We start from the raw sequence: 14,313 nt of genomic DNA on the forward strand, positions 1-14,313 counted from the left end.
ATAAAAAAGGAAATAATTTTTGAAATAAACCTTTTCCCCGTAGTCGCGCGGTCACACGCGTGCCACTTAATTATTTGACCCCCCTAAACTCGATTCAATCCTTTTTTGAAACATTTTTCTATTGTCTATAGGTGCGAAAAAAGGACTGGGACGGTTTTAGTGGGATAAAGCGGACAAAAAAATGCCCGCGCGGTAATTGGCGACTACGGTCGAAAAGGTGTATACCTGACTCCGAATGTGGATTGCAAGAGTGTCACCAAACCAGAACAGAAGAACAGTGTGCTGATCAATTCACCAACGATGGTGGAGTTGTTACCAAGACATAAAGCACCTGCCAACGCAAAGGGTAATCCTACTGTAGCCCCAAACATCGTCAGATAGTGCTGAAAAACAAAGGTTAGAACTGAAAGGTGGAGAATCGGGCAGAGGCTAAAGCAGAATTCATGTAAAAGAACGCGTTTTTAAGGAAAACAGTATAATTGTCTCTTAGACATAATAATCGATTTATAATAATCATTTTTTTATCAGAATTTCATGCTCTATCCGAGGGTATCAATCATTTTCGTTCAACTTAGAAAAATCATTAATTTGTTCACTATTTTTGGGGTTTAGGATTACATACCTACGTCAGTTTTTTTCCCATAAAAACTTTGGCAAGGCCTCATTCGCGGACCCCCTCTCAAAAAAATCTCAAAAGTCCTATCTACTTTCGAACCAATCACATGCGGTTGCGTCCCAAAAAAAATGCTACGGATCCTTTCCCCCCTACTTTGTTGCAATAGTAAATGCTTTTGGTGAAGATTGCTTCAAAAAAGAACTGCTATTTTCGCAACTCGATTACTTAGAAAATCGACCAATAATTATAATAACCCAGCCTTTAACAGACTTTTAACTTTACGAATAAATTATACCTGAAATCCAAGAAGCATTGCCAAAGGCCATGATGGATCTTTATCGATACGATAGAGTAGTTCATCTTTTGATTGTTTCGCTCCACTCTTTTCTGATTCTACTTTTTGACCCATCTAAAAGTAAAAGAATAGATATTCAAATCAAATACCGAGGTTAATAGTAGGTAAAATAAATGCCTTAAATAAATTGTTCTTGTATTTTCGTAGTCTAGCAAGCTAGACGACTAATTCAGACATAGTAGAAATAAAGCAAAAAGTAATGGAGGGAACAATTTTAGTCGTCTAGAAAGCTTTGTGCAAACAAATTGTGCAAACTCCAAATCAAAGAAAAATGTCAATATTTCAATTATAATTTTTCCCGCTCAAAAAAATTATTGAAAAAAAAAATGTGTGTGGATTTGTGTGTTAAAAGTTTTTCATTTTGAGTTGATTTTGTTTTGGGAGTTTGTTGTTGCTTGATAAATTGTTTTCTCGCTACGCAAGTTTCTGCGTAGCTAGCCGGGGTATTTATAAGGCTGAAACACCGGATTCTTCCAGTCGTTTATACAAACTAAATCCCGTATTAGTATTAGTATTATTAGTATTACAGGCATTATAAACGACTCCAGTCTAGTATTTTCGTTACCATTCTCCTCAAAAGCTGACCATGCAGCTGAGAGTTAATTGACGTGTAAAGGATGGCAAGTTAGGGTAGACTGTTTAAATTCAGTGTATTACAACACAACTTCTCTCCACTATTCTTGATGAACCTAGAGATAAAATCTCTAGCTCCAATCAATCGTAAAAGGGGTTACGCACGGATTACGAGTCTCGTGTTCGCAAAGCGAAAGGAATTCTATAGACGCCAGGTAGACGCCCAAGCCCACTGGTTATGTAAGAAGAGGTGGGAGGGGCTATCAATCCGCTGCTCAAAAGAATATCGTACTTTTTTTCCGAAAATCCCAAATCCCAAAGAAATTCCGAAAATCCAAAATTCCATAAATCTAAAAATTACAACTTAAAACGGATCAAAACTCAAAGTACTGCGAATCTTGTGATGATGACGTACCTTAAAGGAAGAAATTTTGGCGGGAATTTAATTTGGCGGATGGCCGAAAAAGTTTTTTAGAGGGAATTTAATTTGGCGGATGGACGAAAAAACTAAATTTGGCGGGAATTTAATTTGGCGTTTGCTGAAAAATGTATCCTTAAAATGGCGTAAAAACAGCAAAAAAATGCAAAAACACCTTAAAAGAGATCATATTTTCAAAAAGTTTAATTTGGCGGGAATTTAATTTGGCAGATGGCGGAAAAAGAAATTTTGGCGGGAACTTAATTTGGCGGATTCTGGCCAAATCCGCCAAATTTTCTTTCCGCCAAAATTTCTTCTTCTTTAAGGTAAATCTATTTACAGAAAGTTAAAGGAAGCAACAATTCCCGTGTTTAAAAAGGGAAAATAACTCGGATAGTTAACTTAAAGAAGGCACAATCTCCCGAGTTAGAAAATGAAAAATAACTCGGACAGTTAAAGGAACCAAAAATTCCAAATTCAAAAAATGAAAAATAAAGTTAAAGAAAGCAAAATAAACCGAGCTATGAAATGTAAAATGACGTTATAACTCGGGATTACTCGGTTTTTTAACTTGGAAAGAATAACTCGGGAATTCCGGGTCTCTATAATTTCGAATGTTTTTGTTCGAAAATCTTGTTAGATTCGAACGTTAGATTCGAACAAAAACATTCGACAATTAAGTTCCCGCCAAAAATATGCACATCAAATTAAATAAACAATTTTTTTGATTCAGAAGCTTCAAAATAAATGCAGCAGCATTTTCAGTGATGTGAAATTATCATTATACGTAGAAAAAGAAGATGTATTGTATTTTTTTGATTGAGAAGAATTTCTTCATGATTGCGTTTCTCTATAAGATTGATAACACTTTTCGATGTTTTTGTTTCGATGCATGGATGACAGAAATTTGCATACTGGTTTAAATAGCTATAAATGGTCTGAAACAACATTTTTGCAACAAAAACTAAATTAAATGGGGAACTTCTCGACTTTCAACTTTATTGTCAAGCTGTATGTAAACGTGTCGAATTTTCGAAGTTGTTTGAAGAATTGATGCTGAAAAGTTAAAGACACAGTTTTGTGGAGAATTGGCTGGGAGAGACACCAGAGAGCTTTTACAAAAATCCCTCGTTACATGGTTTAATCAAAGACATTGAATTTCCCTTGTTTTGTTATGGAAAATATTCTTGACAAGTATTAAAGAATTTCAAGTTTTTATGCATTTACATATTATTGTATTGATAAAAAAAACTGTTTGGTTTTCACGAACGAACGTGCCAGCAAAAGCTGAATTTATCTCTGCTTTGGGTTGTGTCACGTGTGTGTCGAGTAGTTTTGTAATAATTTCTATATATTTCATCAGATTTATTTGCACTGACTTTTTGGAAAGAATAGAATAAGAGTTCATCAAAAAATGGTTTGTTTTTTTACGTTTTTCCGTTAGCATTATTTATTCCGAGAGTTCAGTTCTTTTTCCGCTGTTTTGTTTTGATTTTCTCACACCGCTTACCCAAATGTTAGCTAATTTCTATTTTAAGTCGTCCTTCCTTTCCAATCTCGAGTTATCGCAGCCAAATTTGAGTCCTATTCAAGCGTTATAAACTCTTCAATCTCATTCCCCATAAAATTCCCGATAGAATGAGGGGTCAACGACCTCCCAACTCCTTTCCAATCTCACGTTATTGCATTTTTTTGTTTTGATGACGTCATCAACTGAAAATGGCTAAAAATTCAGCCAAATTTGAATATCCTTTTCAAGTCTCATAGATCCTGTTATCTCATTCCCCATAAAATTCCCGATAGATTGAGGGGTCAACGACCTCCCAACTCCGTTTCAAACTCGAGATATCGCATATTTTCTGTTTTGATGACGTCATCAACTGAAAATGGCTGGCCACATTTAGAAGTCCTACTCAAGCCTCGTAAATCCTCCCATCTTATTCTCCATGGAATTCCCGATAGAATGAGGGGTCAACGACCTTCCAACTCCTTTTCAAACTCGAGATATCGCACTTTGAAGTTTTTTACCAAACCTGTGACGTCATTGGGTCCCTTTACCCCTAATGTTATCAACGGTCAATTATCGAATTTAGGAATTTTTGCGGTCAACAGGTACCTTATGCCCCAAGGGTCCCAAAAAAACAAAAAACGTCAATTTTTTCCAAGGGAAAGTGGTTTTTTAAATTTGAGAAAGATTGACACTACAACGACTTCTTCTTAAAAAACGCTAATTTTCACGAAATTTTCAAAGTTTAAACATTCCAGAGGCTAAACATGGTGGAATAACGGCTAGACGAAAAAAAAGGTGAATTTCCATTTTTAGGGCCCGCATATCATTGAAATTTTGTAAATTTTGCTTACGCGCATGCGTTTGCCAAAAGAGTCGCACTCCGCTCGCTTACGCTCGCTCCGTGCGTAATCAAAAAGGTCTGTTATACACGGGAATGAAGCTGTTTAACATCGTTCTGGTAAAGCAATTCCTGACTGAGCCCGATTCTTGCTATAGGTCTGATATAGAAACGAAAAGTGAAATATTCTCTCAACTTTTTCAAACCCTTTCTACAAACCAATTAATATACTTGAATGATAAGAATTCATAATATGCACCATTACAATGTCTTCCACGGACCCAACAGCTGATTGGTTGAAAGTGACGTATTGACTGATTTTATGTCACTTACAACGAATCAGCTGTTAGGTCCGTGATGTAATGTCAGAAGACATTGCAATGGTGCATACCATGAATAGCCCCCAAAACACTTTCCCCTTATAAGGTCGTCCAAACAAGACAAGAAAGCATGTTATTCACAACAAGTCTTCCCGTCATCCAATGTGTGGCTTTCTAAATCCCACTGTCACAAGCCCCTTTTTGACGTGATATTGACATGTGACGGGAAGGTGTTATCTGGCAGTGGAAGAAAGAACCATACAAATACTATATATATATATGAAAACTAAGGATTTTCGCATCTAAATATGAAAGTCATCAAGTATAGTTAATGATGATTATTATTGCTGGTTATTGTTTTTATTGTCACGTATACAAATTTCAGTTAATTCAATAATTCTAACAAAATGACACTCGAAATTCTCTAATTTGAAGTCAACAGGCAATCTCGAATCATGGAGAAATTCGAATTATAGAAAGCATTTTACGAAGATTCCTCCTTGACGGTGATTGAGAATTAGTTCGAATTATAGAATAAAGATTCGAATAATAGAAGTTCAATGCAAGGAGAGCCCACTATACTATTTCATGCATTTACAATTAAAACTTTTTTTAATTTTCTTCAAAAATAACTCTTCTTCTCAAAATAAAACTCAAAATCAAATTAATGTATTTCAAAAAAATCAAATGAACCTGTATTTGTCAATCTAAATAGTGAACAATTTCTGTGCATGAACAAGTATGACCAAAGAAATTTGATACCAGAATCACGTATAGAAGGGGGAAATTTGTATTCTTGACGTAAAAATGTTTTCTACGGAAAGACCCCGGTTTTAGCCAGCAGTGTCAACTTTAAACTAGACAAAAGTTGTATAAAATTTGCCACTACTGGCAAAAACCGGGGTCTTTCCGTAGAAAACATTACGTCATGAATATCATGAATTGGAAGGGGAAAATTCATATTAAGGTATCCAACAAGTCAGAAAACAAATGTCGATACACAGTACTCCCTCCATACGTAAGTAGAGCTAAGGTATTGAAATTCACGACAAACAAGAACAATCAAAAAGTACGAGACGTTTAATAAATGTGGCCGTGTGACCCGGGGGGGGGCACTCGATTTCGAAATGACGGTATGTGCCGCGCAAAATCTGCTTTTCAAAATCGTACCCTTACAGTGCAGTTCAATATCGCTGAAAAGGTACCCTTTCAGTGCATTTCTCTTGGTGTACCCTTATAGTGCACTATATTTCTCAGCTGTAAATCTGCGTGAAAGAAGAAGCTTGGAAAATTTTCTGTTTCAAAGAAAAGCTGAGAAAACTATTCTTATTAGCTGTAATTATCAGTCAATAGAAACTTTTTCAATTCAGACAAACGAGAAGTAAAAACCTTTCTTTTTAACAATTACTTTGATTTAGTTTCAAAATTCGACCCTTGCAGTGCAATCTCACAGAAACACATCCTTACAGTGCATTTTGGGATGCTGAAAAACCTCATGCGGCACATGACGTAGGCTAGATCATATGAGTGTCCCCCCCCCCGGGCCGTGTGACCATTCGTCGCTCACATGACTAAAGGTTAAATCTCAAAATTAGTACCTTACAAAATTAGTACCTTACAAAATTTAAAGTTTTACTGTGGTGGTAATCTTTGAGATTTAGATTGTCCTTTCTCCATGTAGAGGAATAGTCAATGTTGTCATATGACAAAAAGGCCAATCTCAAAGGCAGAACAGAATTGCAAGATTTCCAATTTTCCAAGACCCTTATTTGAGATTTAACCTTTAGTCATGTGGATGGTGCATTTTTGACATATTTTCCCATTAGTAGAGGCTTGCTCGTCATGTACAAGGTAGCCAAGTTATATTTATTCCAAGAAGACCAGCCATAAGAGACCAGGCAGAAACCTTTTCTGCTTTTTTTTTCACTTATGACTTTGCTTTACAATGGTTTATGAGATTGAATTCATGATATGCGCCATTGGGCTTTTCCAGAATAGTCCGTGCCCCCCCCCCTGTTGAGGATATCGGATATCCAGGGGGTTAATGATTTTTGCTCAACAGTGGATATCCAGGGGGTAAAGTGTCTTTTCAAGACACTTTTTCAAGACCCGAAACGAAACGGTTCCGAAACACTGTGTGAACGTCAAAATTGGAAACGTAAAAAAAGAAGACCGTTACAAAGCAAAACAGATCGAAACGGTTTCGCTCCACTATTTTCATCAGAACGGAAATGATCCGTTCCGATTCCGTTAGCGATGCGCAACCGTAACGTCTGAACATAGTCTAAAAATGGTTTGTTGGCAAGGTTTTAAACTTAAAAAAACTTAAATCTCACAAGGAAAATCGTCCACGGACCCAAAACCCTTTATCGCACACTTTCCGCCCCTTACTACAAATCCATCCCAACTAACCTCTTTACAAGTGTATACTATATAGAAAATCATAACATAATCAACTTGTTCAAAATTCCAAACGCCCAGCTCCATTGCACTCGAAAATAACCAAAGTTTTTTTCGTTTTAATATAAATCATACACGACATTAATTTGATAAAAATAACCTTTAGTGTCAATTGCTTTCTAACTTTGTCCCCATAACACACAACTCATATTTCACAACAAATCATTTACCCTGTGTTTGATGCATTTTCAAATTTGGTACAAAAGGTTTCAGAAGCCTTCAATTTGTATAGTCTACACAATAGACAGCTTCAGGCTGTTAGGTCTTACTCTACATGAAGAGTAGGAGTTTTACACTCGAAACGAAGAAAGATATGACGTAGCCTATCAATTTACTTCTCAAAAAATCATGCAACCGTTATTAGCCACTGTCTACAAAGACTATGTTAAGTCATGAATTACGGGTTCGAGGAGGCTTTGTGGTGCATGAATTACTTGCACATTTACATCAAAATATACTCATAAAATGTTACAAATAATAACATTTTTAATAAGAACATTAGAGTAATTTATAACTTATGGACCAAATAATTTAACAAGACCCGAAATCTTCACGTTTCTAAAAAGACATGGTAGTCATAATCAAAATCTACCAACAAAACGTTTACTGTAAACCATGACAAACTGGTCTTATCAATGGATGGCCTCAATCCAAATGAAGTCTCAAGATAGTTTGCAATGCAGGGATCAACACTAACCTAATTCAACTTTCAAAACTTGTCAATCAAATGGCGACAATTAACAAAAACAACACTTATGTGTGTTTTTTTTCTAGTACTGCCCCAAGTCTAAAAAAAATATGACAGTCTTATACGAAAAACATATTGATTCTGATTGATTGACAAAGGATTCGCGGTGTCGGTGACTCAATTTCGGACAACATGCTTTCATGATGGGAAGATCCAAAAAAAACTGATGATGATGACTGGTTCCTCTTTACAGAGGAAGTCTCGTTCTGCTTTGGGCGGGTCAAGGAGTTGTCTCGTTAGAACTGTCTTACGCTAGAGTTTAAATATTGCCTGTCAGCTTGTGAGGCAGGAATAAGCGGAATCTCAGATCAAGTGCGTTAATCGGCGTGAACCACTAGGGAACAAGGCCAGCGCACTCTCTCCTTATTCGCGGTGTATTGTGGAGTCGATACCTGATCACAGTCAAAAATTGTGTGATATTTTTGGAAAGTCAAAAAATTACTCTTTTTGGTAAATTTAGAATAAAATCATCACCACATCTTTTAGTAAAAACTATTTTAACCTCTAAAAACTTGAGAGCATACTCTATACTGACATGGCAACACTTGGTCAAAAAAGGTGCGAAAAATATTGAAGATTTGGTGTGATTTTTTCAGGTTACTTTTCGGTGGATTGTAGTAACCTCAAAAACCCATCAAAATTTGAATTTTAAAGATTCTGATTTCTTCTACTTCTAATAATCCATCTTGAGATGTGATTTAGTTTATGATTTGATGTTATAGTCATGCAAAACAAATAATATTGATCTTTGATTAATAGCCTTATTAGCTTTAACTTAACACAGGATTACAGTGAAAATGGTTCTTTTCTACAAGAGTAACCTTAAATATACAACCTTTTTGTTTATCAGTCATAATTTTCTTGATGAATTTAGCTTCTATTACCTTTATCAAACCAATTGCCAACAAAATATCCACTTTTTTTGAAGACAATTAGATGATAAAAGGGGTTTATAAAATGAAAATTGTGAATTGGTAACCTCAATTTAGCCCCAAAAATACAGCTTATAGGAAATCCAAATTGGTTTTTGCTTAGAATGAGGCCTACTTGAGGCATATTTAAATTTTGAGCAATTTTGCTTCAGTAGGTATCGATTTATAAGCTTTAGAATGAGGTAACCTCATTTGGGTAACCTCAATTTAACCACGTCATATTTCTAAGTATTACTCAGGATTGAAGTAACCTCTTAAATTCGCGTTTCTTCTAAATCCACGAGAAATTTCTATACTTGAGTTCTTCAAAGTTTTGATATGGTAACCTCAAAATTCCACCAGATACCATATAGATCAGATATGACAGAAGGTAGAAATGTCACAAAACCCCCTTTTATTTCTGACTGTGTGTTCACCTAGCACAGTCACCACCACAGTCTTCATAAGTTCATGTCTACCAAATTCCCCTCGCATGGCATGGGTTGGCCCAGGCGAAGGTACATTCACTTTCCAATTGGATCACAGCAACGCGTGGAAATCGAATCGAATCTCGACCTCCAGACGACAGTCAAGATTGATATAACCAGTACACTACTACGCCAAATATAGTACTGGACTAAGTAGAAATAAATATTGTTAACCTTTATGGAACAACTTAATTTGACTCCACCTGACACTAGTATTTCAAATGATAACTAATACGATGCACGTAGATTTTAGTGAAAATTATTATTTAGATTTTAAACTCTATCACACCTCACTAAACTATCCAGTGTTCGTTGTTCGTTCGTATTTGATGACAGAAATAAAACCCTAACCCTTGTTCTTACCCAAGGTATGTCTTAAAATATCCACAGTATAACATTAGGGGAGGGACTATGACATAATTTTTTTATGGACCATATACAAAAGTTGCTAAATATCCTAAAAACAGGTAAGAAAGTGAAATTTTTGATGGGGGACCCTTTTTAAGGGTCCCCCGGACCACACTTATGCGGGGCCTATAGCGCAAACCCGCCTACAAAAAAGGCTTGTAGCAACTTTTTCAAAACATAGGCATGTGACATACCAAATTGTCAGAAATTTTATGTAGATTCCAAAAAACATCACAACTAGGGGTCAAAAATCAAGCTATAAAAAGTAATGGCTATTTTTTGACAGCTTTTTTACGAAAAATAATGTAAAATCATAAAATTTTATCATAAAGAACACGTATACTTTGAGCTTGAAAATATATTTACATACAATACATTAAATATCACTAAATGTACTAGTATAATGGTGAAACTGGTGAATAATAAAATCATCTATTGTTTAAAAGTGTTCAATTTTCTTGTTATATCATCTGCAAGCTGTTTTGGTATGAGGCATAATTCTAACGGTGCACTGGTAAGCAACCTTTTCCACTATTTTAATAATTTGTTCACACTTTGTATTTTGAATGTCTGCTTCCTCTGGGAATGTCCATTGGCTGCCAGCTTTGTCCTTTCTTGAGAAATAAGAAACTTTCAAGCAATTATTGTCAACTGAATCTATCACACCTATGAATGAAAAGAGAACAGTTAGCATGGTTCTAAACTAAACTGGAAAAAGGATGAACAAATATTACATTGCAACCTAACTCACCTAAATGCCATGTATATTCTGTGCTATCCTCCTATACTATAGCCATGCAGCTGCTACATGCATTCCAGGAGTGTATTCGTTTTTCTCAGGATAGGACTCACGTTCAGTATCTTTAGATTGTCCTTCAATAGCGGCTGCCTGATCTTCAGGTTTATCGATCTGTATTGAACCAAATGCTGTCTCAGAAAATATGACCAAGTTTTTTTTGATTATCCATGGCAGAGTAAACAAGCTTAGTCCAGTACACTCCTGACTTACTTACTTTCTTTAATCATGATTTTCAGAATAGATATGGATATTCTTTCTCTTACCTTCTAGGGCACACAAAATGTTTTTAAGATCAGCCATGGATATGCTTTTTGCTTCCTTCGCTCCTTCAAAGTATCTTTCTCTTTCTAAGCCATCCTGATAATCATCTGAGCTAAGCTTCTTTCCATTTTTCTTTAATCTGAACATTGCCTTGTTATCACCAAATCCTGAACAAGCCTTGGCATATCTAACTCCTCTATACATACGATCAACCAGAAGAATTTAGGAAATACAAGGCACAATCTATAGCAATTGAGTCCATCAAAGTAAATTGGAATGAGAAGATGAAAAAGCTCCAGGAAAAAGATTACAAAGAAAAAGATTTACTGAATGCCAAGAATGAAGAGAAACGGTTGAAAGATTTACATTTTTTTAAAAGTCAAGATATTCCTGGACCATTCACATGCAAAGAAGATGTCATCAAATTCATGTAATCGTTTGAAGAATGTAAAGAGAAGGTTGATCGTATGTATAGAGAAGTTAGATATGCCAGTGCTTGTTCAGGATTTGCTGATAACAAGGCAATGTTCAGATTAAAGAAAAATGGAAAGAAGCTTAGCTCAGATGATTATCAGGATGGCTTAGAAAGATACTTTGAAGGAGTGAAGGAAGCAAAAAGCATATCCATGGCTGATCTTAAAAACATTTTGTGTGCCCTAGAAGGTAAGAGAAAGAATATCCATATCTATTTTGAAAATCATGATTAAAGAAAGTGAGAAAGTCATGAGTGTACTGGACTAAGCTTGTTTACTCTGCCATGGATAATCAAAAAAACTTGATCATATTTTCAGAGACAGAATTTGGTTCAATACACAGATCAATCAACCTGAAGATCAGGCAGCCGCTATTGAAGGACAATCTAAAGATACTGAACGTGAGTCATATCCTAAGAAAAACGAATACACTCCTGGAATGCATGTTAGCAGCTGCATGGCTAAATGAAGATAACACAGAATATACATGGCATTTAGGTCAGTGTTGGGTTGCAACAGGGGCCTCTGGTTGCAATGTAATATTTTTTCATCCTTTTTCCAGTTTAGTTTAGAACCATGCTAACTGTTCTCTTTTCATTCATAGGTGTGATAGATTCAGTTGACAATGATTGCTTGAAAGTTTCTTATTTCTCAAGAAAGGTCAAAGCTGGCAGCCAATGGACATTCCCAGAGGAAGCAGACATTCAAAATACAAAGTGTGAACAAATTATTAAAATAGTGGAAAAGGTTGCTTACCAGTGCACCGTTAGAATTATGCCTCATACCAAAACAGCTTGCAGATGATATAACAAGAAAATTGAACATTTTTTAAACAATAGATGATTTTATTATTCACCAGTTTCACCATTATACTAGTACATTTAGTGATATTTAATGTATTGTATGTAAATATATTTTTCAAGCTCAAAGTATATACGTGTTCTTTATGATAAAATTTTATGATTTTACATTATTTTTCGTAAAAAAACTGTCAAAAAATAGCCATTACTTTTTATAGCTTGATTTTTGACCCCTAGTTGTGATGTTTTTTGGAACCTACATAAAATTTCTGACAATTTGGTATGTCACATGCCTATGTTTTGAAAAAGTTGCTACAAGCCTATTTTGTAGGCGGGTTTTGCGCGCTGGGCCCCGCAAAAGTGGGGTCCGGGGGACCCTTAAAAAGGGTCCCCCATCAAAAATTTCACTTTCTTACCTGTTTTTAGGATATTTAGCAACTTTTGTACATGGTCCACTAATTAAAATCAAAAATTTTTTCTCACAGTCCCTCCCCTAATAACATGGTATTCAGTTTGGCAAATACTTACACGATCATATTTTAAACCATTTAATGTATGAAAATAAATTCCCTTTCAACTCCCTTTTAAAGGCCTGTTTTTAGGACCCCAATCAAATGACAAACGCTTGTGTTTCAGTTCATTTCATCAATGAAAGTGTCAGAAAATATTTTATTGGATTTATTTTATTTTATTGGATTTATTTTCTTTTATAGTATTATGCGAGTCATAAAACTGTGGTCAAAGCTAAACCCCCATATCAAGGAACGATATAACCAAAATGGTTGAAGGCGTTTGAAACTAGAGGGTTCACGGTTCAAACCATTGACCCCGTGAAAACATGTTTGAAAGACTGTTAAAAGTTCTAGATTACTGGGGATATCTATGTAAATCATGGACTATAAAAACGATCTATGAGTTATTCCATGCTTCCGGACACTCTTAAAGAATAAAATACATATCTTGTCCTGAAGTAGATCTAATCCTTCTACCATCAAGGCCCTTACAAAGAGTAGAGGCAAATTAAAGTTTTCAAGAAATGATATACCTCTCTTAAACCATTCAGCGAAAAGTTTTGATAAAACTAATAGTTTAGATTATTGTTTATCCATTGGCAAATTTTTGGATAGACACCTTCTTGCAAATTTTTTTGATAACATCATTGTCACCTGACGACATTATGAAATCTTAGCACCTTAAAGAAAAGGTCCTCCCTCAGCTTCAAATTTATCGAAAGATAAGCATATTTTTTCTCGGAAGATTGGGTGAATTTCTACCACCTTTAACTAATATGTTCATTTTGTAAACTGTAAATTTGGTTATTTTGCCTGATTCAGGCCCTTATAATCTATGTTAAACGGTGAAAAACGAATGAAGCTGTTATATTATGATTTTTCCCAGCTTAAATAATTTAGAAATGCCATTCAATTGAAATTTAGAGAAACATTCTTAGAGATTCGTTTAATGTTTTGAGTCTTCCCTTCAGGCCCTTGACGACCGAGGAACAGTGAATCTGAAATTATGGATATCAGCTTAAAAGGCTAAAAATTATTAACAGGAACTTCAAAAAACTCTTAGATACCTTTCTTAAAGTAAACAATAAGGCTTACCAAAGGAGATTGGACATCGATCGAATCTGCATGAGCCTCCGTTTTTGTGTCCATTTCAGATGATATTTTTTGTCTTTTTGTGTCTGTCCCCTATAAAACAAGAGAAAATCAACCTAAATTTTCCAGTCAAAATACAAGCTTTATTTATAAGAATACTGTTTTTTTGGCTGAGTGTGAAGTATATTAGTAAACAAGCCCAAACTAAGAATGAGGTTTTCTTACTTTTCATACGATATTCATATTCTATAACTAACTTTTTCCGAATGGTTATTCTATTGTGACTTTTAAATATATCTTAACATAATTTTACCCATATGGCGTTGAACGGAAGGAATGAATCACTAAAAACTCTGCCGGGGATATTCCCGAAAGACAGCCTTACGAACGATTTTCCGCAAGGTCTTAAAAAGATTTAGTTAAAATTTTGCTTCTTTTTATTTTCCCACTCATTCCCGCCCATTTCTTTTATCAATTTGAAAAATCTCACCCAGGAGATATCCCGACGATTTGGTCGTTTTTTTACCCTGATATCTTATAGACAGTATTTTTATATTCGTGTAGTAATACGAAAGCCTATAGATACACCTCCCAACTTTATTGGAAAGGGGCTAGATTTGGAGGTCATGCATTCTGTATACGCATGGGCATTTCACTAATTAATCGTAATTCAACTTTTCATCGATCCCATATATGTAAAGACCCATTGCTACCAAACCATCAACAAAACA

The 14,313-nt window shown here is 35.2% G+C and overlaps 1 protein-coding gene across 1 annotated transcript in view; it reads right to left on the reverse strand.

Annotated features, from left to right (window-relative positions):
- The window catches only part of LOC136821415 (solute carrier family 23 member 2-like), a 39,253-nt gene extending 25,584 nt beyond the window's left edge, over positions 1-13,669 (reverse strand). Inside the window, exons 1-3 of the mRNA XM_067077650.1 lie at positions 13,586-13,669; positions 912-1,025; positions 226-383 (exon numbers count right to left, since the gene is read on the reverse strand). Coding sequence (XP_066933751.1) covers positions 226-383; positions 912-1,025; positions 13,586-13,639 — 326 coding nt within the window. The 5' untranslated portion in view covers positions 13,640-13,669. The remainder of the gene's footprint in view (positions 1-225; positions 384-911; positions 1,026-13,585) is intronic.
- Between the last annotated feature and the right edge of the window lie 644 nt (positions 13,670-14,313).

Source organism: Clytia hemisphaerica, unplaced genomic scaffold (assembly GCF_902728285.1).
Source record: "Clytia hemisphaerica strain Z4C2 unplaced genomic scaffold, Clytia hemisphaerica genome assembly, whole genome shotgun sequence".
Taxonomy (NCBI): Eukaryota; Metazoa; Cnidaria; class Hydrozoa; order Leptothecata; family Clytiidae; genus Clytia; species Clytia hemisphaerica.